General features: G+C 40.3%; 2 protein-coding genes across 2 annotated transcripts in view; one reads left to right on the forward strand and one right to left on the reverse strand.

The window, feature by feature from the left end:
- Positions 1–25,042, forward strand: part of parp3 (poly (ADP-ribose) polymerase family, member 3) — a 46,845-nt gene that overhangs the window by 12,045 nt on the left and 9,758 nt on the right. The gene's annotated exons all lie outside the window — the stretch shown is intronic.
- Positions 5,970–16,215, reverse strand: LOC143104105 (glycine amidinotransferase, mitochondrial-like). Its single transcript, XM_076268048.1, has 9 exons — positions 16,147–16,215; positions 14,454–14,666; positions 14,144–14,339; positions 13,861–14,051; positions 13,538–13,675; positions 13,242–13,406; positions 6,841–6,904; positions 6,596–6,712; positions 5,970–6,476 (listed from the first exon to the last, which is right to left on the reverse strand). Exons 1-9 carry the CDS (start codon positions 16,213–16,215, stop codon positions 6,364–6,366), a joined length of 1,266 nt encoding a protein of 421 aa, XP_076124163.1. The 3' UTR covers positions 5,970–6,363.

Genomic DNA, 25,042 nt, shown 5'->3' on the forward strand with positions numbered 1-25,042 from the left:
AAAGAACATAGTTGTACTACTGTAGAAGTTTCATACCATTCAGGCCATTATTAGTGGGGTAATTTACGAAATACTAAGTTGGTTCCATTATGCCAGCAGAAAGTCATTAGTTTCTGACAGCGCTACTCGACCAGGGTTCGACCAAGGGAAAACAGGTTCTGGGAGGGTGTTTGGCTCGGGGTCATGGTGCAAAGGACCCTAGGGTGAAATTACTCCGAACCATCGCTTTAACCGAAGGGTATTTTATTTAAAGTAATAAATCAGTCCCTCCAGGAATTCGCGATATTGCGATCGCAACAATTAACGGAAATTCACCAAATTCTCGCAGTTTTGTCCAAAAAATTCGTACCAATAGCTTTTTTTAGTATGTGTTCCATAAAAAATCCATAACAAGTGGTTTTATTAATCAATTAGAAAACAAAACTTCCTTAATTGGTTTAAAATTTAACGAACCTCATCCAACTCCCCTGCATCTCCCTCACTCCTGTTATCATCTGGCTGGTTAATGTTCTGGCAAGAGTTACCATGACAGTTCCCACCAGCAGAAATACACTTGACTCCTGGCTTTTTACAGCAGCACCTGAGAGTGTCACAGTCGCCTGCACAGTTGCAGCTGACAAACTTCAGAGGGTAGTCCGGTGCAATGGGATCTGGTGGAGGGACTGGTACATAACTATCAGTGGTGGAATGTAACGAAGTACAAATACTTCGTTACTGTACTTAAGTAAATTTTCCACGTATTTGTACTTTACTTAAGTAGAATTTATAGTGCATACTTTTGACTTTTACTTCGTTACATTTTACAGCAATTATCTGTACTTTTACTCCGCTACATTTCTACAACACCATTGTTGCTTTTTACAATACATTTTATGATCAGATTTTTTTTGTCTCTGACAAACACGTTTGTTTTACCAGGGGGCGGGGTTGCTACCAAAGATTCTGGAGCTACTGCCCAGCTTCTAAATCTTTGAAACATGTAGCCATCTGCATTCGGTAGGCTATATTCACCAGACCCATGGCTACACTGTACATGCAACTGTGTTCTGTGCCTTTCTCTGTCTGTTATCTGCAGCGTTAGGGCCTCCTCTCCGATGAGATTGCTATCCGCGGATCTGCGAAGTTACAGGCTATGCCCATGCTTCTGTCACACATCTGATCATTTGCGGCACAAATGAATGGTAGACTAGAACCGCTGGCCGAAAAAACGTAGCATTTTCCAGATTAGGAAATATTTCTTAATTGTGTGTGATCAAATAAAGAGGCATAGCCATTGGGGGTAGAAATGTGAGCGCTCATTCAATGTATATGTGCGTCTGCGCAAGTGAAACTGAACCTAATCAAAAAGACACCTTCCTCAGCAACTTTTCTGTTCAATCAGCAGAATTGGCATTACGATCCACCCGACGTTTCCCTTGTCTACCCCGTTAAACTTCAGGCTCTTGTGTTTTGCTGAATGATATTTTACTCAGCAGATCACCCTAGTAGATGACCAGAATTACAGTCTCTAGAATTGTAGGTCAGAATATAAACTGGGCCACAGATGGTAAGCACAATTGCATTGAATCAGCTTAAAACTATCTAGTCGAGTATAACCTAAAACTAGCTTAATTAAAATGCCACAGCCCATACAAATTTTTCTTTTAGAATATAGATATTAAGAGAATAAATCATTATGCAAATACTTTTACTTTTAATACTTAAAGTACATTTAAAAGCAGGTACTTTTTACTTTTACTTAAGTAGGGTTGTCATTGTGGTACTTTTACTTTTGCTAAAGTAAATATTTCTCTGTGTATTTGTACTTTTACTTAAGTACTGAGATTCAGTACTTCCTCCACCACTGATAACCATGTTCTCTTTGTTTCTATCCACACTCAAGGACATCTAGTGATGGACTTTGTAGCAGTAGCCAATCTCTGGTCTGGAGATAAGCCCGCAGAGATCTATGCACACATCTATGCACATTGACTCTCTCACAAACACATTCACAACCACACACACACACACACACACACACACACACACACACACACACACACACACATCTCACATTGACTCTCTTACAAACACATTCACACACACACACACACACACACATACACACATACACACACACACACACACATCTATGCACACTGACTCTCACAAACACATTCACACAACCACCCACCCACACATACACATACACACATACACACACACACACACACACACATCTATGCACACTGACTCTCACAAACACATTCACACAACCACCCACCCACACTTACAAATAAAGTTCACACCTTCACTGATACTGTCTCTCTGTCTTTCTCTCTCACACACACACACACACACACACGCAAAATGTCCTTTCTCACACACACCATGTTGAGACACAACTATCTGTGATTATAATACCAGTGTGTTACACGCAAACAAAACTTGACAAGCTGAGATCTGGTATTTTCTGCCTTTCTTTGTGTGTGTGTGTATGGTGTGTGTGTGTGTGTGTGTGTGTGTATGGTTATAAGCTGTCAGTGCTTGTTCCTCTTTTTCCTTCACATCATGGTGTGTTTTATTCACCAGTAGATGGGAGTGGTGGTCCAACTGGAACAACTATTGTATACTCTAACTCTATTGTATACTCTAACTCAGGGATTCCCAAACTGTGGTACGCGTACCCCCGGTGGTACGCGAGCTGCTGCTAGGGGGTACGCGAGATGAAAAGGGCTATGGCGGACAGGTATAAAATGAAAATTTTAAATCTTTTGTAATTAATTCATGAATAAATACATAATTTCGAATCAGGTCATAATGATATGGAAACATGAAATTAAAGGATATCATTTATAAACTCTGTATGTGTTCATAAAAAAAAGGGCAGCTTATTAAACATGACTGGAATAGCTAATAGAATGCGTTACTTTTGAATGCGTTGGATGGTCCGTGGTCGGTGGGGGGAAAGTTTCGCGGATATAACAGGTTTTTGAAAACAACAAAAACAGAAAGGAGGGAAGGAGCAAAGCTAGGAGTTATTTCAGATGGGCAAGAAAGGTAACATTAAGCTAGGCTTTAAATTTAACAAACTAAAGGTAGCCTAAGTTTAGCCTTTCTAGGCTGTATAGCCTAATGTTGTCCAAACGAATACATCCTTGTCAGGCGTTGTTGTAGGCCTATTATAAGATATTGTGTGGATGTAGTTAGGCTACTATGCAGGCTACTTTTCATAACTTTTTAACTGACCAAATGCACACACCTAAAACCAGGAAACGGACAAATATTGTCAATGCGGGTGGGGGGGGGTTATAGAATGCGTTATGTGTTTATGTGTCGGATGGTGGGGGTACGCGAGCCGAGTCGGAATGTAGGCGGTGGTACGCGGGGGGAAAAGTTTGGGAACCGCTGCTCTAACTCAGTGTTTCTTAACTGAACAACTATTGTATACTCTAACTCAGTGTTTCTTAACTGGTGGGTCGGGACCCAACTATTGTATACTCAGTGTTTCTTAGAGGAGTCGTCCAGCAATTGGAAGTTGCTGGTTTGAGCCCAACTCCTCCTGACCCTGTAGAAGTGTCCTTGAGCAAGACACTTAACCCCAGTGCCCCCGATGAGCAGGTTGGCGCCTTGCCTCTGCCATTGGTGTGTGAGTGTGTGTGTGTGTGTGAATGGGTGAATGTGAGGCATGACCATGCAAAGTGTGCTCAATGGTGTTTTAAGCCCCCATCGTTGACTTCATGCAGCGCTGCCTGGAAGATGACGTTGGGAATACAACTTGAAACACCAATGTAAAGCTCAAAGTGCTTTGGGTGCTCGCAGGAGTTGAAAAAAAAAGTCCATTTACCATTTACCTTAAATTGAACATTGGTTATATTTTCATATACTCATAGAAATTGATACGTGTTCCTTTTTAATAATAGATTGAACTTGGTGACCTCATGCCAGAGCAAGTAGCCTACTCTAGAAACACTGATGTTTTTTTTTTTACATGGTCAGTTTTTTATCACAAATGTACGACGCCATTAGGGCCACACATGAAGAAACAAATATTTTTGCCATGACTAGATTAAACTCGACATGTCGACATTAAACTTGATATTTCAAGAATAAAGTTAAAAAATATGTTGACTTTAATCTCGACGTGTCGACATTAAACTCAACATTTTGAGAATAAAGTTGACCTATCATATTGACTTTAATCTCGACATTTCATCTTGACATGTCCATCAGAACTAGTTTGGAGAGCGACCGCTCCAAAGGGTAGGCTACAACCGGGACGATTGAAAAGGAGGATGAACAAAACATACCAGTTTTCTTCGAGTGCGACAATGATAGACAGACATCATTTAGACAAAACATAGAACATATAAACCTCCGTTGCTCAGCCAAATACTTTCCTGTTACGTCCTTTTATCAGAGAGTTATAGGCGATAAATTTGATGGTCAAAAGTAAACTTAAAGGAGAATTCCGGTGTGATATTGACCTAAAGTGTGTTGAAACATGATACCGAGTGTGAACGTATGTCTCATAGCTCACCTCGGCTTGTCCCCTGCACTCAGAAATCTGGCGCTAGTTAGCCAATGCTACCAACAGTGTTTAGTTGTGGTGCCTCGGGCATCGGCCTAGCCATGCAAATAAATCACTGTTTTACACCATTTACGAGGCTCAAAGTAGCTCCATACTTCATTGGTAGACTTCCGAGGGCCTTGACATTTAAAACGAGACATGGAGAACTTTGAAAAAGCACTGGTAGTTTATTTACAAGACGATTTATACAGACAGTACCTTAAGGAATTTTACCGTTCGACGCCATCTTGAATTTAGTCACGATAAGTCGAGCGACGAGTACGAACGAACAGGTATGATAAGGGATCAGATTCCAAAAATAATTCTGTGGAAATGCATCGATTCCAGTTGCTGCTACTGGAAGCAACTGAATCCATGCATTTCCACTGAATTATTTTTGTGCGGTGGCCTTACCCACGTAAAAACAGAGTGAAATAACATTTTGTACTATAGAAACAGTATAACATTGGAAGCATATACCGGTATTAGCTATATAAATGACATAGTGCATGGTACTTCCATAACCGCAAGATATACACGCTTCACTATGACGGCAATGAGGACATTTGACGTAGCAGCAATCTATCTGAAATAACACCTATTTGAAGTAGGCCTACCATTCATGATTGTCAAATATGGGGGAAGTGTACATAGCTTAAACTGTGTTTAAACTGTATTTTGAGTTCAATGTTGGCATGTCGACTTTAAAGTCGACACATCGTGATTAAAGTCAACATAATATCTCAACTTTATTCTCGAAATTCTGAGTTTAATGAAAATTCGATGTCAAGTTTAATCTCGTCATGGCAAAAATATTTTAGTTCTTCATGTGTGGCCCTAATACTCTGTCGTACAAATACCATGATGAAGGTGGAAAATTCCAGTGCTGCTGATGCCTCACTAAGGGGCAACTCAGGCCTGAGTAGTGTCCATGCTCCTACTGTAGTCGACATCATTATTGTTGCTGTTTCTTACATCAATTCTTGCAAAAGCTTCAACGCACAGCTTTGTGAAATCAACTTACAGTAGTCTAGGCCTTTTCGTAAGAGCAAAAACAACTAGAAAATGTAATTTTGAGGAAATTACCAGTGCATGAAAATACAAAACAAACTTTTATTTGGAAACAGTTGTGGGCAGAGGAAACAGTTGGCTGGAGTCATAGTTGATAACAATTGACAGTTGTAATGGCTGAACAGTTACATAGTTGAGTAGTTTAAATAGTTAAATTATTTAATAGTGAATTATTGTAGTGAGGACATTTATTTTGAAACAGTTGTGGGCAGAGGAAATCAGAAAAGAATCTTTAGTCTTAAAATAGCCAGATTGTATGCTTAAAGCCTGAGACAGAGTATACAGTTTAAAGGTTGAATGTAGATAGTGTAATGGATGTTGATAGGCAGATTGTTTAATGGATGTTGATGGATAGTTTAATGGGTAGTTTAACCTACTTGAGCAGCTGCAAGTTGATACAGGTGCAAATCAAGTTAATTAGCCCATTGTGATGTCATAGTGCCAATGCAAAGTCTATGGGAAAAAATAAGCTTGTTTTTTATTAATATCTCAAAAAGTATACAGTTTACAAAAGTGAAAAATACATTCCTCAAGTGTAATTTTCAAGACCTACGTTACAAAGTTTGAACAAAGTTTCTACGTTAAACGGTTGAAGCTGAATTAGACGCAGAAATTTGGTGGGAAGAAGAAGAAGAAGAAGACTTCGGATAACAGAACAGTGCATTTTCATGCCCTGTAATTATGATTGATTATTTTTTAGATGACATTCAAAGCTCAAAAACAACTGCTACTTTCTGGCATGGTTAATGGAAGTAAGACTGCAGGGTACCACGACGACGAACATCAGTTGTGTAACAATGGAAGCCACCTCCAAGGGAATTGGCATGTCGGATGTTCACCTTGACGGTTTTAATGCCTTTTGGAGGAGAAATTAATTTAAAATCTTTAGAACCACAAAAGAGTTTCACAAAACTTTTTTCAATGTGTTAGACCTTTGGTAAAATTCTGCCACAGAGGGAAGTCGTTTAAACTTACCAAGACTCTCAAACATTTTATGGATGGTAGTCTCATTGGCATCAGCCATGACTCGTTTCTCATCCAGCATCAGGACATTCATGGACAGCCATTTTGAGGCCATCCACAGAGGATGATCTACCAAGGGAGCAATGATTACATGACAATATCCATTAAAACAAAAGTAGAACATATACAGGAGATCTACTCCAAACTCAGCTGTAAATGATAACTTTGGATTATTTATAATCACGTTATAAACCCACCATCTGGAATCAGAGGTGTTGGGGGTTTTACCACTGTCCAGCCTGCCTTCTCAAACATTTCAATCTGAAAGAGAGAAGTTTCAGTTAGCTTCCATTGCAAAGTCTTGCAACATTATACTACAAGATGGGAGTACATTTGCATGTCCAAACAACTTTGCTCTGGCATGGTATGTGAGTTAAGCAATGGGTTACCTCTGGGAGATCTCTCACCACATAATTCTGGGAGCACATAAATTACACATGTTCTCAGTGGCCCCATAATCTGCCATAAACTGAATATTAATGTGTAGCACTAGAGATGTACAATAATATTGGCAAAACAAACGTATCGGCTAACAAAAACTGAAGAAATTTAATAATCTGCATTAGCAGATATGAAAATTTCTGCCAATCTACCTCGTAGATAAGGTTTCAGGAAGGCATTATACAACCCTGTTCAAGTAGGATAAGACTGACATTTTCATTTGAAAATGTAACTTTAAAAATGTGGCATATTTGACTTTTTTTTATTACCGTATTCACCGGACCATAAGTCACACTTTTTTCATAGTTTGGCTGATCCTGTGACTTACATTCATGTGCAGGGGTGAACAGCAACTAAGTACATTTACTTGATTACTGTACTTAAGTATGATTTTTCAGTCATTTTTTTACTTGAGTATTAATATTTTTTAAACTTTTTTAGACTTTTACTCCACTACATTTGAAAAACAAATACTGCACTGCAAAAACTGCTTATCTAACAAAATCTAACCAAGTGTTATTAATCTTATATCAAGATAAAAAAAAACTAGTTGGTATTGTTTTCAGTATAAAGAGAATTACCTAGCGCTTTCTTGTGAAAACATTTGACTTAATTTAAAAAAAGATTGACTTATTTTAAGACATCTCATCCTGAAAACAAGCAAATTTGTCTGCCAGTGCGTTAAGCAAATTTGTCCTAAAAACAAGCAAATTTGTCTGCCAGTGCGTTGAGCAAATTTGTCTTGATAAGACTCCTTAAAATAAGTCAAAGTCTTCTTAAATTAAGTCAAAATGTTCTTTTGAGAGGGTGCTAGGTAAGTCTTTTCATACTAAAAACAATACCAAATAGATTTTTTAATCTTAATATAAGATTAATAACACTTGGTTAAAATTCATTTTTTGCAGTGTGTGCTTTTGACTCCACTACATTTGAGATATGAGCATGAAGTATTTGTTACTTTTAACCACATTTGAGTCTTTGAATGCAATAATGCAATTGCCCATCTTGAAGTTCATTTTTTTCCAATAGTCCAATTTGAACTTGTCTGAATTGGCTGTGGTAATGATGGTGACAATAGATTCTTCATCAGAACATCCTCCATGTAGCCTAACCCTAACTACATGAACTACAACGAACGTTTGCAATTTAGTCAGGGGGCCTATGTGGTTTCTGTGGGTTTGAAATGTTAATTTTTGGAGAGTGGTTGGACTGTCTTTAGAGGTCATTGAACATGGAGAAAAATGATGTCTCCATTTTCTTTTACCTGTTTCAACCCTATTTTTTTGAAATTGTATATTTCACTGTAATTAACATCTAGCCTAGAAATCTAGACGCACCCTAGCGGCAGCAAATTACATTTGCTGTCAGGGCTAGTCTAGCAACTCTCCGTTGGCTTGTGAGCTCGAAAAATTAAACTTCTATCAGGCCAATCAAATCGTGTATAGAGTCGTTAGGCGGGCTTAACATAATGATTGATGGCAGAGTTGCAACGGTTTGGCTTCAATTCCCTGCTACTTGAAAACAAATAACATAATGTTGCTGTTTGCGAACAGTGTGACACGAGTTAAGCTTTTATTAAGTTGGCAAAAGTTTGAACTAGCCAACTAGCTCCGCTGGTGGGAAACGCATGGGACTCATAGCACTGTCCTATTGCGTGCAGAGGGAATTTGAAAGACAACCGATTATCCCGCCCCTCGGACTGAGCACTGCGAACGGTGAGTGCCCAGACCCTACATTTTAATGTGGGTCTGGCTCGTCAGGCTAATTAACACCATAAATTTCGCCTAAATCACTGGCTATGTTGAATAGTTCACAAAACGGTTATTTGTCAGTTGTATGTCAGTATTATGATTGTATGTCAAACAATTAGAGATAATATCAATAACCAATCAGTTTCACCAAATACACACTCCATTGCTGAAAGATAGCGAAAACATAACAGAATCACAGACCTCGAGACCTCGAACAACATTTAATTTATTTACATATACATAACATATTAGATCTCACCTCCACAATTTCTTAATCAAAATCTACAATTAGTCTACAAGACCCTATTCCTACTCACCTTCTTAAGACTGCTCTCCCCTTCCTGGATAATGTTTTGCTCTAGATTATAAATAATTCAATGCTATCAGGGCATGTACCGCAGTCGTTTAAGACATCTGTTATTAAGCCCTCCCTCAAAAAACCTAGCCTTGTATCAATACTGGTCCTCCTGGACCTCAGCGCTGCCTTTGACACCATAGACCATGACATACTACTTAGACTTTGGTTTAGATCATACCTTCCTAATCGTCAACAATTTGTACAGGTCCATAATAAACCATCTACCCAGATTATAGTAAAATATGGAGTGTCTCAAGGCTCAGTACTGGGGCCCCTGTTGTTTAGCAGATGATACACAACTATACCTCTCCATAAAACCTGATGAATTAACCCTGTTAGCCAAACTTGACACATAAGAGATATAAAGACATGGATGACGAATACTTTTCTGTTTTTGAACTCCGATAAAACAGAAGTCATGGTTTTAGGTTCTAAAAAGATGGGGGATATCCTGGGCCCTATCATGACATTCTAAAGTGCATCGTCACTCGTCAAAAGTCTATTCAAATTTAGTAGGATGTCCAGTTCACATTGGGAGGGGTTTCGTTATCAAACGTGGAGCGCATGGCGTAACAAGGTGTTCCTAGGTCTTTTAATCAGTCATATGGGTGTGATTGGGGCGTAACATCATTTTAAACCAATGAGAATGACATCTGTCATTCCCTTTAACGGCGCAACGCGCGATATGTCAAATAAACGCATCGGTATTTTGGCATTCATTTGAAGGAGGCTGCTTGCGAGACCGTATGGAATAGTCATTCTTAAACCATGCTTTACTAAAACCTAGCATAGCCTTCACGCATTTGCACTCGTCTATTATTTGAACTCATTGGCAAAGTGAAACTAACTTCACCAAGGAGTCAGTCAACGATTATATGCAGTTACTTTCACTATTGACTGACAATGGGTTACCATCGAAAACATAGGCTGGAAAAAGCACTTACCCTAATGTTGCTCAATGACTGAATAAAACAACATTTATCCTGCAGAGGAGTTGCTTATATCTCGTGACAGTGCGTCTTCAGCTGTGCTCCATACGTGTCTCTCGCCTCTCCCCTAATCACTTTTAATCGTCATTACCAATTTGCAAATTATGGTGAATAACTACTCATCATGAGATGTACAGTATTTCATAATATCTTTATTCTAATTATGTTTCCCATTGTAATCATGCAATTTAATGCTTTGCATGGACGTTGCGCTGGTGTGCGTTCATGAATGATAGAAGGATGGTGCGTGCACCTGCCAATATGACTGTTGACATGCGCTCTTAAAATAGCATATGAACAACTCACCATTGACTTCTGACCAGGTTTAGGTGGTGTATGATAGCGATTTTTAGACAATGCGCGAGTCCCCTCCCTAGGTTGTTAATTGCCACACCCCTGGGCGCAATGCTTAAAAAATAAACGTGCAAAATACCGAATTCAACTTTCCGCGGGTGAAAAAACGAGTATTACGCCATGCGCTGGTGACCCAAAATACAGCCCCACATCCACATCACAGGTTACATATAGTGATCTTCCACTGACCTCATCCACAAGTGTTAAAAACCTAGGAGTTATAATTGACCAGGACCTAGCACTAAATAATCACATAAAACAGATCACCAAAACTTCATTTTACTATTTAAGGAACATTTCAAAGATAAGGAAGTCCTTATCCTTACCAGATGCCGAGAAATTAATCCATGCTTTTGTTACCTCAAGGATAGACTATTGCAATGCTATTGCGCTGGCTGTAATAATACCTGTCTAAAGAGCTTACAGCTTATACAAAATGCAGCTGCTCACACACAAAAAAAATATGAACATATTTGCCCCATCTTTACACTGGCTACCTGTTAAAAGTCATTGACTTCAAAATATTACTTATATCTCTTGGTTGGTTGCCTGCATTAAAAGAGGACACCTCATGAAGACGCTCTTTTGTTTGCTTCTGACAGAAGAAGCACTTATCTATGCTGGAAGCAGCTGCTGCTGAACAAGTGTCCCCCTCTAAATGGACTTGATGCAGTTACAGGTGTTGCTGCAGGTTCAGAAGATGGTCTACCTGCAGAAGATGATCTGCCAGCTTCACATGATTTCTAGTAGCGAATCTTAGCATGCTGCAGATGCTCACTGTTACAGGTAGATTTGTAGCAGTTTCTGTGCCAAACTACCCTGGAAATCCAGAGTTCTCGCGAGAGCACAATGGAATTGTCTCTGCGAGACACTCTGGCAAAGAGCAATGATGCATGTTACTTTTACCCCAAAATTCCGAGGAACCAGCTAAACTGATGAAGACAGCGCTGCAACGTTGGAGGACAGTACACATTGGTCGCAGTGTTATCCGATTGCGTCAAAGTCCGAAATCATTCAGAGTAAACATGGTCTAGTGTTATCCAATTGCGTGCAGTTTTTAAATGCATGCTTGTTGCTGCCCCTCGAGTTGGGCCATTACATTGTTTTTTGCCAGACCCTTAATCTTTCTAGATTATCAGGGTCTGGATTTTCCAGGCTAGTGCCAAACTGCTTTGTTCTGTTGTAAAATAACTGCACTGTAACGTTGTAATCGTTGGCTGATCTGTGATCACCATCTCCATACTCTCTCATGGACAAAAACAAGAGATTTGGCATATGTCTCTAGTGATGGGTCATTCACCAGTCCACACATATCTGCCACTCAATACATAGCCCAAAATCTGTTTCTTTTAGAATATGTGTGCCATCACCTGACTAACAGAAAGACACTCCTTAGAATATAACCTAACTAGACTGTGCCACCATGAACTATGAAAATGTGCATGAAGAACAGAGCACTATGTGCTTCAGGTTATTCGATATTCTAAATTCTATAACTTCCAGCTATCAACAGCCAACTGTCACTGCTAGTGTCTCTCTTTCTCTTTCTCTCTCTTACACACACACACACACACACACACACACCTGTCTGTTTGTCTATCTGATCCTTTTACCCTCTTTTCTTCACACTTACATAGGATACGGAAGGCCTTACAGACTTCAGCTGGTACTAGCTATGTACAAGTCTATTAAACTTGATTTAATAGAGCTCTCTGCACTTTGTGCTCTGAATTGGTATAGACAAGAACTGGCAGAGCAGGCTAGACCTACACTCAAGCACAGTAATAGGCATGAATTGATAGTATTGATATTGAAGTATTCTTTTTTTTTTATGCAGACAATTTTGAGCATTTTAGGCACAATTTCTTGTTAGAGAGATCAATCATCAGCCTAAAAATGTTTTATAATGTTGTATTGTTTATGTGGTCCACTTTTGCACACTACCTTGTAGAATATTTTTGCTTTTGGCACCAAACTCTATGCTATAATACCAGCAATGTGAGGTTTATGGACAAAACACCAAATTTGACCTTTTCTGAATTTGACCTTTGATTTGGGTCCTTCAAAACCTTCAAAAAAAATGGAGACACAAGAACCCCTAGAACAAAGATATAATACTCTCCAAAAAATAACATGCAAATCCCACAAGCCCCCAAATTAGACACATAGGCCCCCCTACTAAATTGCAATTGTGGGAAATTCAACCAAGCAGTGGAATAAGATCAGAGTAATTGGCTAATTCCTAGCCTGGGTGCCATTCCAAACTTAGTCCCGCCCACAACATTTGAGGTCGGGAAGTTCGGTCTGGCATTGCTCCATTGTGGAGAAAACAATGTTAAGGCATTTGTGAAGAAGAAGGATGGTTTGTGTGTTTTCTTCCTACACCTCACGGTAAGCTATTTCGTTGCTCTGATTGGTTAGGTCTATCCAATTGAGTGCAGAGGCATTCCCCCCCTGTATCGGTTGAAACACGCCCCATAATTACGTGCCAATGGAGCAGTATCAGACTCATATTCTGACTAGAATTGAGTATGACTACGTCAGGCTAGCTAATTCCCTTCATGAACTAAAAAAAGATGCCTGCAGTCCAACATAGGCAATCGGCCAAAATGTCATCCAACATGCCTTCCATACAGTGAAGCACAGAAATTCATCGCACACCTGAAAAGATAACACTTTGATGAATGTTTTCCACTTGTACCCACCTGGTGACATGGGCGAATAGGGTTGGACAGCACCAGGCCAGGACCAATAATGTTGAAAGTGCCATCAATGTGCATGGGATTAGGGTCCTTAAAGGAAATGATGTGCACCTTGTATGTCGGGGCAAGGTGACGACGCATCCATTCAATACCTATATAATTTGTAACCTGTTGGGGGGAAAAATGGCCTTATCAGTTCATCAAATTAACTGTGTGAAAATCTGAAACTAGTGCAAGCTGTTGGTACACTGCAATAGGTTACCCTTTACTCGTAATTGTAGTGGAAATCATTTACAAACCTGACTCCTTTGCACAAAGATATCTGTCCCAGCCCTTATGAAATCAGCAGCATCGAAGCAGGGCTCATGCTCAGTGGTCACAAACTTGCCCTGGGCTGCCAGCTTGTGCCTTTCCTCCACAGTGCGATAGGGGTAGTCCTATGCACAATGATCGGAATTAAGGATAAAGGAAATACAAAAATAAGAATGTTCATAAAACTACCATATCTTTCAATGACAACTCAATCTAAATAAGTTTAAAATGATTACAGTTCTTTCATCATATATGTAAGCTTTGTATTGTTTTTTTTGACTGGGATCACTTTGTATTGAAACTTTCATACCTGATCATACAGTTCATCAGACATGGTAGGTTTTGGAGCTGTGGTCCACTTTGCCCCTCTCCTGAAGTATTCCTTGATGAGAGGCCTATACGCTCTGTATTCAAAGAACCGGGACCTCCATGCCATTGGAGCCTCGATAATCTCCTCCCCAATGACAATAAGGATATCTCTAGGCATGGCAGCATACATCCCTGCAGGGAAGTGAGTAGTCAGAACATTGTGTAACAGGCAACACTTATGGTGTTTTGGATACATTTTGTATAACAAAAAGTTTTAACTTTACCAGTAGATGAAAAATCTGGGGTTTTGTATTCGAAAGACCAGTCAAGGGGTTCTGGCCTTCTCACAGTAACACCCTCATGGCGGAGAATATTGCACATTTCCTCAATTTCAGCAACAGCTTTCTTCAAGTGGTCCTTGGGGAAAGGCTGGCCCCCATATTTTTGGTAGAAGGGCCAGTACTTCTCATAAGTGTTGGCCTGTCAAAATATGGCAGCAATGTAAGTGGTCTTGTTTGAAGAGAAACAATGAGAAAACCTCTGCCTTGTGCCAGGTCTGTGGCATCTTGAATGCATTCAAAGCTTGGTCACTACCTTGACCTCCACAGTGAATGGAGGGACACATGCGTTCTCGGGTCGTCCAACAATGACTTCCTCCAATGGGTCCCATTCATTGTAGGCGCACACCGGGCTCTGTTGGGGTGCGAGATCAGTAACAGGTTCCTCCACTGCAATACAGGGCGGAGCAGCTGAGCTGGAGGTGCTCTGGAAAGCCCTCTGCACCCAACCCGACATGGTGCGGCCAATCTGGATAGAACAGAGGCACACATTCTTTACGGCTCTCACAACATACTTCCAGCCGTGAAACTTTGAATCTTCTTGAAATCTTCAGCTGTGGCCATCACATAGCCTACGAGTCATGTACAGACATGTCAAGAACTGACACGTGGTCTAGTCCTCTAAACAAATTGGAACTTATTGAAAGAAATCATATTTCCTGCAGGAAATGTGTTAGTCAAGGTGGTAGGTCGTAGGTCGGGGGGTCTGGTATCGGTTACCGTCCGAGCGCGGGGGGGGCTTGTATCGGTTGCAGTCCGACCGGGGTGGGGGGTTATGGTGTCGGTCCGACCGGTGGGGGTCGGGGGGTGTGGGTGCTGGCGTCTTGTTTGTGCGATACACTACAGACTCTGTACATTTAACAATTATTTATTAAACACTACATATTAAATAAATAACCAGCTTCTCAAAATAACAGTTAACAAAGTAATAAGTAAGAGATAATGGACGACACGGTGGTCTGTTCACAGAAGTTAATGCACGGTCGAGGTTGTAAAACGGCCCCGACGCAAAACGGAAGTGCATTAATTTCTGTGAACAGACCACTGTGGAGTCCATTATCCCGCTTATTCCACTGTTGCCACTTGCGTTGTGTTCATTTCCTGTTACAATGTAAACGTTTTAATCGCTAAAACTGTCTTGCTTGTAGAACTAATTTCTTCCGACACATATCAACTAATTTCTCAACTCACAGGACAAACTGCCGTTACTAGTTCTAAATGGATGGTTGCTACGGCCAAAGGCCAGTCGTTAGTTCTATCTCTCCCGTTGTCAAGCGGGCATATCCCAAGATTCTGATGAACTTTAGCTTTGAAACATCGCTATTTTAATTAGCCTGCTGTCATCCATCTAGCTAAAAGCCACCTCCGTCATATGCTACAATGTTGCAATGTTCTGAACGTCTGCATTTTACAGCTCGGATGCAACGTGACAGTTCATTTAAACTTCACAATGAGTTCGGCGAATTAATATACAAGTGTGATACGGCCAAAAAAATGGATCTACTTCATAGGTGTGCAGATAACATACGGTTAATGGTCGTTCTAAATTACGTAGGACAATGGGAAATTCAATCAAGCAGTGAAATAACACCAAACAAACTATACAACAGTATACAAATATTTCAAAATATTTGTGTAATTTGTGCAATTTTAACAAAGACTATTACAAACAATTTACACATGCAGCTGCGTCTACCAGCTATTTACTGTCAGTCAGCAGTGCATTGCTAACGCTGATCCAGCAACTTTAATTAAGCAAAATAGAGTTTATCAAAAAACAATTGAACAATCAAATTAAGTTGAATGAATATATACATTAGGCATATACCTGATTGTTTTAAATTGTTGTTCAGCGATGTAAATTCCGACCATTGGTTTCTTAAGTTCCTGTAAAATGTTTGAATATATCCAACTAAAGAATAAAATATGGTACTGCTGTGTATACTAACCATAGCTCCAATCAGATGGGCTGCTTCAGCCCCCCTGCTACCATCTCTGAGACACCTTACTCGCAGCATTGTCCACGGCTTTTGGCAAATATTCTGCAAACTAGAGACGGTCTGTCTTCTCTGACTCTGGGAATAGATTGCAAGCTGTGTGGGTGTGCTTATATATCCTCTTGGCTTCCTGGTATTGGTGGATACCAGTTTAACAAAATTTGGTTCTGCCCATTGTTGTCTGCTGTTTATGACAGTAGTGACGTGCCTTTTCAAACATGCTATTCCTGTAGTGAATTAAATGTTTTAGAAATATTACATAGGCTGGTCTTAGCCATAACATAAAATGGAGGCAGACAACAGAATTAAGTTTAACCGAAGGGTATTTTATTTAAAGTAATGAAAGATAATAAACATATGTAATCAAATTCAAAAGAAAGATAAATTAAATGTATCCGTGCGATGCCTTTGTCATTAATAAGAAAGAAAGAGGGAGATGTTAAAGAGAATATGCCTCAATGGCACCCAGTCCCCATACTGAGGGTGCACAATAACTAATTGATGCCGCCAGGTCTACACTGACTACACAGAACCTGATGAGGGCACAGGGGGTTGTAACACCTCCCTTCCAAAAAGAAGGTTTCTAATAGGAAACCTGAAACAAAAAGATAAACAAGGACAGCCTGTGATCCCAACTAGTCAACCTCCAAGATCTCCACATCCTTGGCCCTAGGACATAGAGGTATTTGTGGAAGCGGGTGCGCACATCTAAAATATGTTTTAACAGGTGCCAGACAAAATGTGTCGGAGAGAGAGAAGGAGATGCACACTGTATATGGGCTCCAAGAGATACTTTATTTATTCTAAAAAGGCAACGTTTCCATCTCAACAGATCTTCATCAGGCAAATAAGAACTGGTAGGGGTGGCCTAAGTCACATGACCTTGTAATAAGGCCTAGTAATCAGACACCTGCTTTAAAGCAACACTAAAGCAGTTTTCCTCTGTCGCACGCAAGCTATTTGAGGAGATATATGATGAACAAGAGGGGGACAAAAACTGGGGGAACTCTTGTGGTGACGGCTGAGCTCTCTTGCAGTTCATCATTTGGACAAATGGTGTCCTATCAGTGAAGTATGATGTGAGACATTGAGCACATTTTCATGCCGGGAATAAACAGTTTTCAATCAGTTTATTGCCCAAATTCCATTTATGACAATGTTCTGTTTAATTTGTTTACATGCAAGTAGAATGTCACGTTTTGAGCATATTCCTGTTTACATCAGTCAACATTATTCCGAATAAGTCAGCGACGCAGCCCACAAATAGATTCCCAACATCATGACGTAAATCTCCGCTGGTGGAATTCCCTCTTTTGCCTGAATAATACAACATTCAGGGCCTTCCACCTGTATTTCACTTGTTCAGGCGTATGTCGATAGCCAGCCTCAATAAGTTTTTAAAAACGTCGCTATTAAGACATTTTCTCCCGTCGATGAACTCCATTACATTTGCATGATTGCAAGACATAAGTTTATCTCCTTGTCTTTCTAAAAGTGTATACGTTGTTTCGCTATGAGACAATTGGTTGATTGCTTAATTCACACAGAATTATAATTCATTATGGTCATGCGCAGGCCTACAACACTCTTCCTTCTGGGAGCATATTCCGTTTAAGGTGTTTTCATGACCCAATATTCTGTGTAAAACAGGCATATGCTAGGGTGTGCATCTGTGCAAACAGTTTATTAGTAAACCAAATATGGCCTTTTTCAGTTTATTTCAATCAGAATAAGGTACACTGCCATGGACTGGTTCTGTTCAGAATTTTTTTAACTGTGGTGTGAGATTAAGTGAACAGGCAAACAAGAGCCTGTTTAATCCCACAAGGTCGAGTATGTGTTGTCAACAAAGGGTGTTGCATGCATATAATGATATAATGAAGCTGTATAATGATACCCACATCGTTTTTTCAGGGGGGGGAAAATGCTAGCTCTGAACCAACTTTTTTTAGGTTCCACTTCCAAACGATTTATTTCTTGTTAAAATGCTCCAAATGGTTCAAACTCTGGACGGTGAACCAGAACAGAACTGGATCTCTGCTGGTGGAAAAGGCCTATCAACTGTCATAACATAAAGTTCCAACCATTCTCTTAACTGGGTGATTTTAATTTGCACAACTCTACAGCCAGGTAGATGAACTAGTGATTAATGAAAACGCCTGTTAATAAAACAGATTTTTCATAGGCAGGACTTACTTTCTGGGGCGTGTCAACCTGCTCACTTTACTCTTAACATACCTTTTTAGGACTGCCAAAAAAGAAGGAGCACAAATAATGATCCTGTTTAAAGGCACCCTTAACAGTTTTTTTTTTACCTTAATGCATAATGTTTCCAACATAATTTTGATGGCACATAACCTCATAACATGTTCTTCTGCCATTGTCTGAGCGATCCTCTATTAGGTGATTACCGACCTACCAACTTTCTTCACTTCAGAATGCGTTGGTATTGGTGTACATGTATACACTACAGCAGTGGTCAAATGCGTCTCAGAATGCCCAGAATACAAAGCTAGCTAGTCGATTCCCGGTCAGGGAACCAAAAAAAAAAAAAAAAAAAAAAAATTCAATACAGTTAACAGTCAGATGCATCTTTCTTATGTGTATTCTCAGTTACAGTCTGTAACAGAAATGTGACCTTCATGCATATCAGCTGACCAACACACGCACACACTCTCACTCAGGCCTCATGTCGACTGACAGGAGGGAAGACAAAGACAAAACGAACTCAGTCTTTAGTTGCAACACATAATATGTAGCCTATAGTTTTAGACAGATTCTTTTTTCTAATTATTTTGTGGTATTTCTGATTGGCTGACACACAATGTTAGCAGCACTGGGATGTTTTGAATAGGCGTCCCCACCTTTATCTTAGTTTGGCCCAACTAATGCTGCTGACCATGTGTGGCTGTCACAGACAGACAAAGCTGCCAAGTAAGTTAACTTTCCCTTAACAACGCAGATGAGGCGGATGTTTTCTTAGATTCAAATAGCTTTGCAGCTCCGAACAAACTATGCCAAATAGTAGTTCAAGCAGGGACAGGTTGACACTGTTAGTATCAGAGAGTACCTTTAGCAGACAATTGCAAAGCACACATACACATAACCCATAGGTCAGAAACATACATAGACATACATGTTGAGACATAAACTGACTCATGTTCCTGATTGGTTACCGTAAAGTGACTGGTCTCAAAATTTGACAGATTGTCCAATTTAGCAAACCCAGTGAATGTGATCTCTCGCCCAGACCCGTACTCAAATCATCTGTAACTCAGGAGATTTGTTGACTTAGACCGGTTTCGTGTGCGCACACAATCTGTTCCTTGTTTCAGGTGCAATCAGTGGTCAAAAAGGGCAGACTCTACTTTTTTTTCTCTTTTTCTTTTGTCTATTGTTTTTCCCCCGCCCTTGAACTATTTGGTTATTACTCTGTGGTATGTAAACTTTTTTTTCACACCCTGTAAGAAATCAAGACAATCAGGGCCACTTTTATGCATGCAACCATGTTTTGGTTTTATATTCAGCTTTGCCTAAGTATTATACACATGGTAAAAAGACACAATTACTGCATTACTTTCAGTTAATTAGTAGGCTCATTCTGATTCAATCAGATTTGTGCTATTGTTTGGTGTCAAAGGCTTTAAGTCTTTTAAAGGGGGACTTGAGAGTATTGGATTCAGAACTTATTATTTTTATACATGTGATTTATGTCCTGATGCCTCTAAATCGGTTGATAATCTGAAAAGGTGGTACACCAATGGGATTATCCCAACCTGATATAGAAATGATATAGACGAGTTTCTGAATAGTTTAGGGGGATTGACCAAATATATTCTTTTTGGTTTACTAGCTCTTGTTCTGATTGTCGTGATGGTTTGTTTTTGATTTACTGTGGTTGTTATTGGACACCAATCATGTGTAGCTATTTTTCATAACTTATGAAGAAATCAGTTAAATCATGTATCTAGTCATGTACCTGCTTATACAAGGATACAAGGAAGTTTATTGTCACATGCATATAGTTACTGGAAGTAAGAAATGCAGTGAAATTATGTCTGGTGTCAGCCTATTTGTGCATTTATGGGGGGGGGGTAAAAAGTGCAGTAGAAGAGGGGTTTAGTAGATTAAGTGGCAAGGGCTGCATAAGAAAGGTGGGGGAGGATTGGGATTGGGGGGGCACCAACAAGGAGCACCCAAGAGCAACAGGGGCAAGGAAAAACTCCCTTACCAAGGAAGAAACCTTGGGCAGATCCACGGCTCAAGGGGCTAACCCAACTGCCAGGGGTCTTGGTGTGTGTGTTGGGGGCATGACAGGGGAGATGGGATAGTGTGCTGTGTATGTGGGGAGAGGGCAGTGTGCAATATGTGTGTTGGAGAAGCTTCCTCATGAGACAATGTACTGTGTATTGGGGGGGGGGGGGGGTGTATGTAGTGTACTGCAAGTATGGTGAAGGGACTTACTATTGCAAGCAGTAAAGATGTGTGTGTGGGCGGGAGGGGAGTGGAGCAGTGACTGTGTGTGTGTGTAGTGTGTGTGTGGGTAGGTGGGGGCAGTGTGCTGTAAGTATGTAGAGGATGTGTGTTGGAGAAGATCCTGAAGACAATGTGCTGTGTATGTAGGGAGGGGGGGGCAGTGTGCAGCAAGTATGTAGAGGAGGCTTACTGTAGCAAACAGTGTGCTGTATGTATGTGAGGTGATGACAGTGATGATGTAAGTGTGTGTGTTTTTTGTGTGTGTGTTGGGGATGGGGGTGGGGGGTGGGGTGGGCAGAAAGGCTAGGCAATCAAGGACATGGGTAGATGGAGGAGAAATCAAAATAATAAATAAAAAGTTCTATGGAGATGTGCAAAAGTTGGAGAAAGTCAGATATGTGTGTGTGTGTGTGTGTGTTTTGACGTGTGATGAAATAAGAAAATAAATAAAAGGTCTGTAGCATAGGGAGAGGGATGTAAAAGTGCTAAAAGTCTTGTAGGTGTGTGTGTGTGTGTGTGTGTGGGGGGGGGGGGGGTCATGAGTGCTGAGGAGTGAATGAGTGCAAAGTCAGTATAGTGTGAGTTCAGAGTTGGGAAATGTTTGAGAGTGCTGAGGAATGAATGTGTGCAAAGTCAGTATAGTGTGAGTTCAGACTTCGGATGGCCTGGGGATAAAAACTTCTCCTGAGTCTCTCAGTTCTGGCTTTGTGACTACATAGACGTCTTCTTGATTTCAGCGGTAGGAATAATCCATTGTTAGGATGAGAAGAGTCCTTCAGAATCTTTTGGGCTCTTAGGAGTACTCTGGAATAGATATCTTGTAGAGCAGGGAGTTGAGTTCTTATAGTACGAGTTGAGTTCTGCAGAGTACTACAATCTCTAACTGTGGAGTTCCCATACCAGGTGATGATGCTACCAGTTAGAACACTCTCAACCGCTGAAGTATAGAAGGCCTTCATAATGGATGTAGAAACTTTGAATTTCCTTAGCTGACGAAGGAAGTAGAGTCGTTGTCTGGACTTCTTCAGAACATAACAGTCCATGTTAAGTCTTCAGTAATGTGGACACCAAGGTATTTAAAACTTGTGACTCTCTCTACAGGTTGCCCGCTGATCATTAGTGGGGTGTAACTGTAGTTCTGCCTTCTGTAATCCACTACCATTTCCTTGGTTTTATTGATATTCAGTGTCAAGCTGTTAGATTGACACCACTGTGCCACCTCATCAACCTGATCCAAGTAGAGCTGTTCATTGTTGTTACTAATCAGGCCCAAGATCACTCTGTCATCTGCAAACTTGATGATGGAGGTATGACTACTGTTGGTTTTGCAGTCATGTGTGTAGATGTTGTACAGCAGTGGACTCAAAACACAGCCTTGGGGAGCACCAGTGCTGATGGTTAATGTGTCAGATGTCAGACCCCCCACTCTAACCACTTGTGAACGGTTGGTGAGGAAGTCAAATATCCAGTGACACAGGGTGGAGTTCAGTCCTAAGGCCTTCATCTTTGTGACCAAGGTGAGAGGTACTATCGTGTTGAATGCTGAACTAAAGTCGATGAACAGCATCCTCACATAATTCCCATTCCCCTCCTCCAGGTGAGTTAAGGTGGTGTGCATGAGGTTTGAGATGGCATCCTCTGTAGACCTGTTGGCTCTGTAAGCAAATTGGAGGGGGTCGAAGGAGGCAGGGAGGGATGAGCAGATAATGTTTTTCACAAGCTTCTCAAAACACTTCATCACTGTAGACGTCAGGGCTACTGGGCGGTAGTCATTCAGACATGATGGACTTTTGTTTTTCGGTACTGGAACAATAACAGACTGCTTGAGGCAAGTCTCTTGAGCCAATGATGTGTTAAAGATATAAGTGAACACAGGAGCTAACTGAGCAGCGCAGGATTTCAAAACCCTATTAGAAATTCCATCCGGTCCAGCAGCTTTTCTACAATTAACCCTCCTAAAGGCATTGCTCACATCGACCTCAGAGACACAGAAAGGTGCATCCTCATTTGCTTCACATGCTGCAGCTAGTGCAAAATAGTCTGTGTTTTTCATTTCAAAGCGAGCATAAAAAGCATAAAGTTCATCAGGGAGGGCTTTACTCACATTCATCATAGGACAAGGATTAAAGTTCTCCGTCATACGACGGATTTCCGTCAATTTGATTTTAGAAATGTCATATTTGAGATCGATGCAGATCCGATGAGAAAAAAAATAGGAGGGCGGGGGGGACTATCACCTTTTCTTTTCCTTTTTTTAAGGCAATTACAAATATTAGGTCCGATGAATTAATGTGTGTGATGGTAAATGTTTAAAGACCTAATAGTGTTCTTGAGAACTTTCTGTGTCTCAACCAGTGACCGCTCAAGAAGATAGCCTACCTCAGCCATAAGTTCCGCTTTGTTTATGTTGTAGCTACACGCTTGTCTCATTGGGCTGGGGCGTTTGCTTAAAAAAAAAGAACACGTATGGAGGACTAATAACGGTCTAAAAGTTGGATTATAGTGACACAATCGAGACAGCTGATGAGGTTGGCCAATCCGTCCCCACTGTAGAATGCAGAAATGGATGCTACAAGGAAGGGAATTCAAACACACTCAACACCTTACCATCTATTGATGTCATTGTGGTTCATTGAGATATCTGACATTTTTTCTGTTAACGATTGGCATGGAGACAATGGGACATGGTTGCTTTTGTCGGTGTCCTTATGTGAACTTGCACAGGTAAACTTGCTCATCTTTACTTGCGTACGACTTCACACCAGTGCTTCAGACCAGAGCTGATGCTTCAACAATAGCCGTCACTGAAAAGCTGTTAGTGTCTTTGAACACAGCTGTTCTCACATTAGCTGATTGCGATAAAAATAAACCATTGTTGCCTAATTACCAATTATTCATTACACCTGTGTGTAGTATCTACTTTTTTAGTGTGTTTCACATATAGTATTTTGCAGTATTTCTAAAATACAAAAATACACACCAATAAAGTATTTTGATACAAAATACAGAGCCATTTCCTTCAACCCAATAAAATACAAATGACAAAATACTATTTTGTATTTGAAATACAAATACATATTACATGTTTCAGAAATACTACCCATCCCTGGGAACAGGCAGATTAGCCTACATCTTTGACCATATGATGACATACTTGGGTTAATACTGTATTTCACCAGTTAGGGCACCAAAATGGCCAGCAGCGGCACTGTGTAGCCTGTCTTGACAAGTTTTGGGTTACAATATACAGGTAGTGGGCTCTCTGTTGATTTTAATGAGTAGGCCTAAGCCTAAAGTTACAGCATTTCTATCACAATTGACCAGACTTCGACCTTTTGTCTGCTTTTAACAAAATTCTGGCTATGATTGTTCCTTGTATTGCATCATGAGCCATCACTGTGCCTATTGCATTCTACTGGCTTAGTCATTATGTTATACCACATCGCCCTCCATTAGAAGGAATGAGCTGCATTGAGCATAATAAACTGCATTTAGAATTCCAGAATTCAATTTCTAGATATTTTGGTAAAAGTAACTTAAAAGTAATACAATAGTAGTGTAATGCCTTACAATTCAGAGACAGTAATATTATAATGTAACAAATTACTTTGACGATTTTGAAGTAACTTGCCCAACACTGCCTGTAGGTGGCATTAATTATATAGTAAGTGTACCCTGTAGCCTCGTTTTGGTTTAAACAATGGCCGCCGTGTGAATAAGGCGAATACTCCCTTTACTTTGCTGTTTGCATCTTTTTGTACATTAAAAACCAATAGGTCGCCACCGCAAAAGGGGTGCTATCTCTATAGGTAGATATGAACAACGTATGACTTATGGCCTGAAAAAAGTTCAGTCAAACGATTTTTTCTCACTTTAATCCCTGTCATAGGAGGATATTTGGATCTGACTAACTTTGATGAAACAACTGTATGATCATTTACATTTTGTGCATTTCCCAGTGGCAGTATTTGATGAAATGTTCCAGCCATAAAGGCTGAAAAAGGGGGACTGAGAGAAAGTGGAATAGAACATTATGTCCAATATTCCAATATATGGTTTAATGTTCTGCATTATGTCCAGTATTCCAATATGTGGTTTAATGTTCTGCATTTCTCATCAGTGGGTCACTTTGATACTAAAAGTATGATTCTAGGTAATGACTGTATGATATCTGTACTGTCCCTGTCTATATCTCTGTGTGACTGTATTTAGAGATAAGTGGGAATATTTTGACTTTGCAGTGTTTCACTGTTCTGCATGGCTGCGTCAGTAGCTATCTGCTCCGGATTGCCAGGTTGCCACTAATCAGTGTAGTCCACGTGAGATGGGATGACCAACGCCATCTCCCGTCAGCCTGGAAGGATACTTAAAC

The sequence above is a fragment of the Alosa pseudoharengus genome, unplaced genomic scaffold (genome assembly GCF_046254945.1).
Source record: "Alosa pseudoharengus isolate Yale_2024_CS ecotype anadromous, Long Island Sound unplaced genomic scaffold, YU_APseudo_1.1 YU_APseudo_1.1_scf_5, whole genome shotgun sequence".
Lineage (NCBI taxonomy): Eukaryota > Metazoa > Chordata > Actinopteri > Clupeiformes > Clupeidae > Alosa > Alosa pseudoharengus.

Coding starts and splice junctions, on each gene's coding strand:
- LOC143104105 (XM_076268048.1), bottom strand. CDS start 16,215: ATGCTGCGAGTAAGGTGTCTCAGAGATGGTAGCAGGGGGGCTGAAGCA. Junction 6,905..13,241: donor CTATTCGCCCATGTCACCAG/GTGGGTACAAGT, acceptor TCTCTCTTTCAG/ATTGAAATGTTTGAGAAGGC. Junction 6,713..6,840: donor AACACCTCTGATTCCAGATG/GTGGGTTTATAA, acceptor CTCCCTTGGTAG/ATCATCCTCTGTGGATGGCC.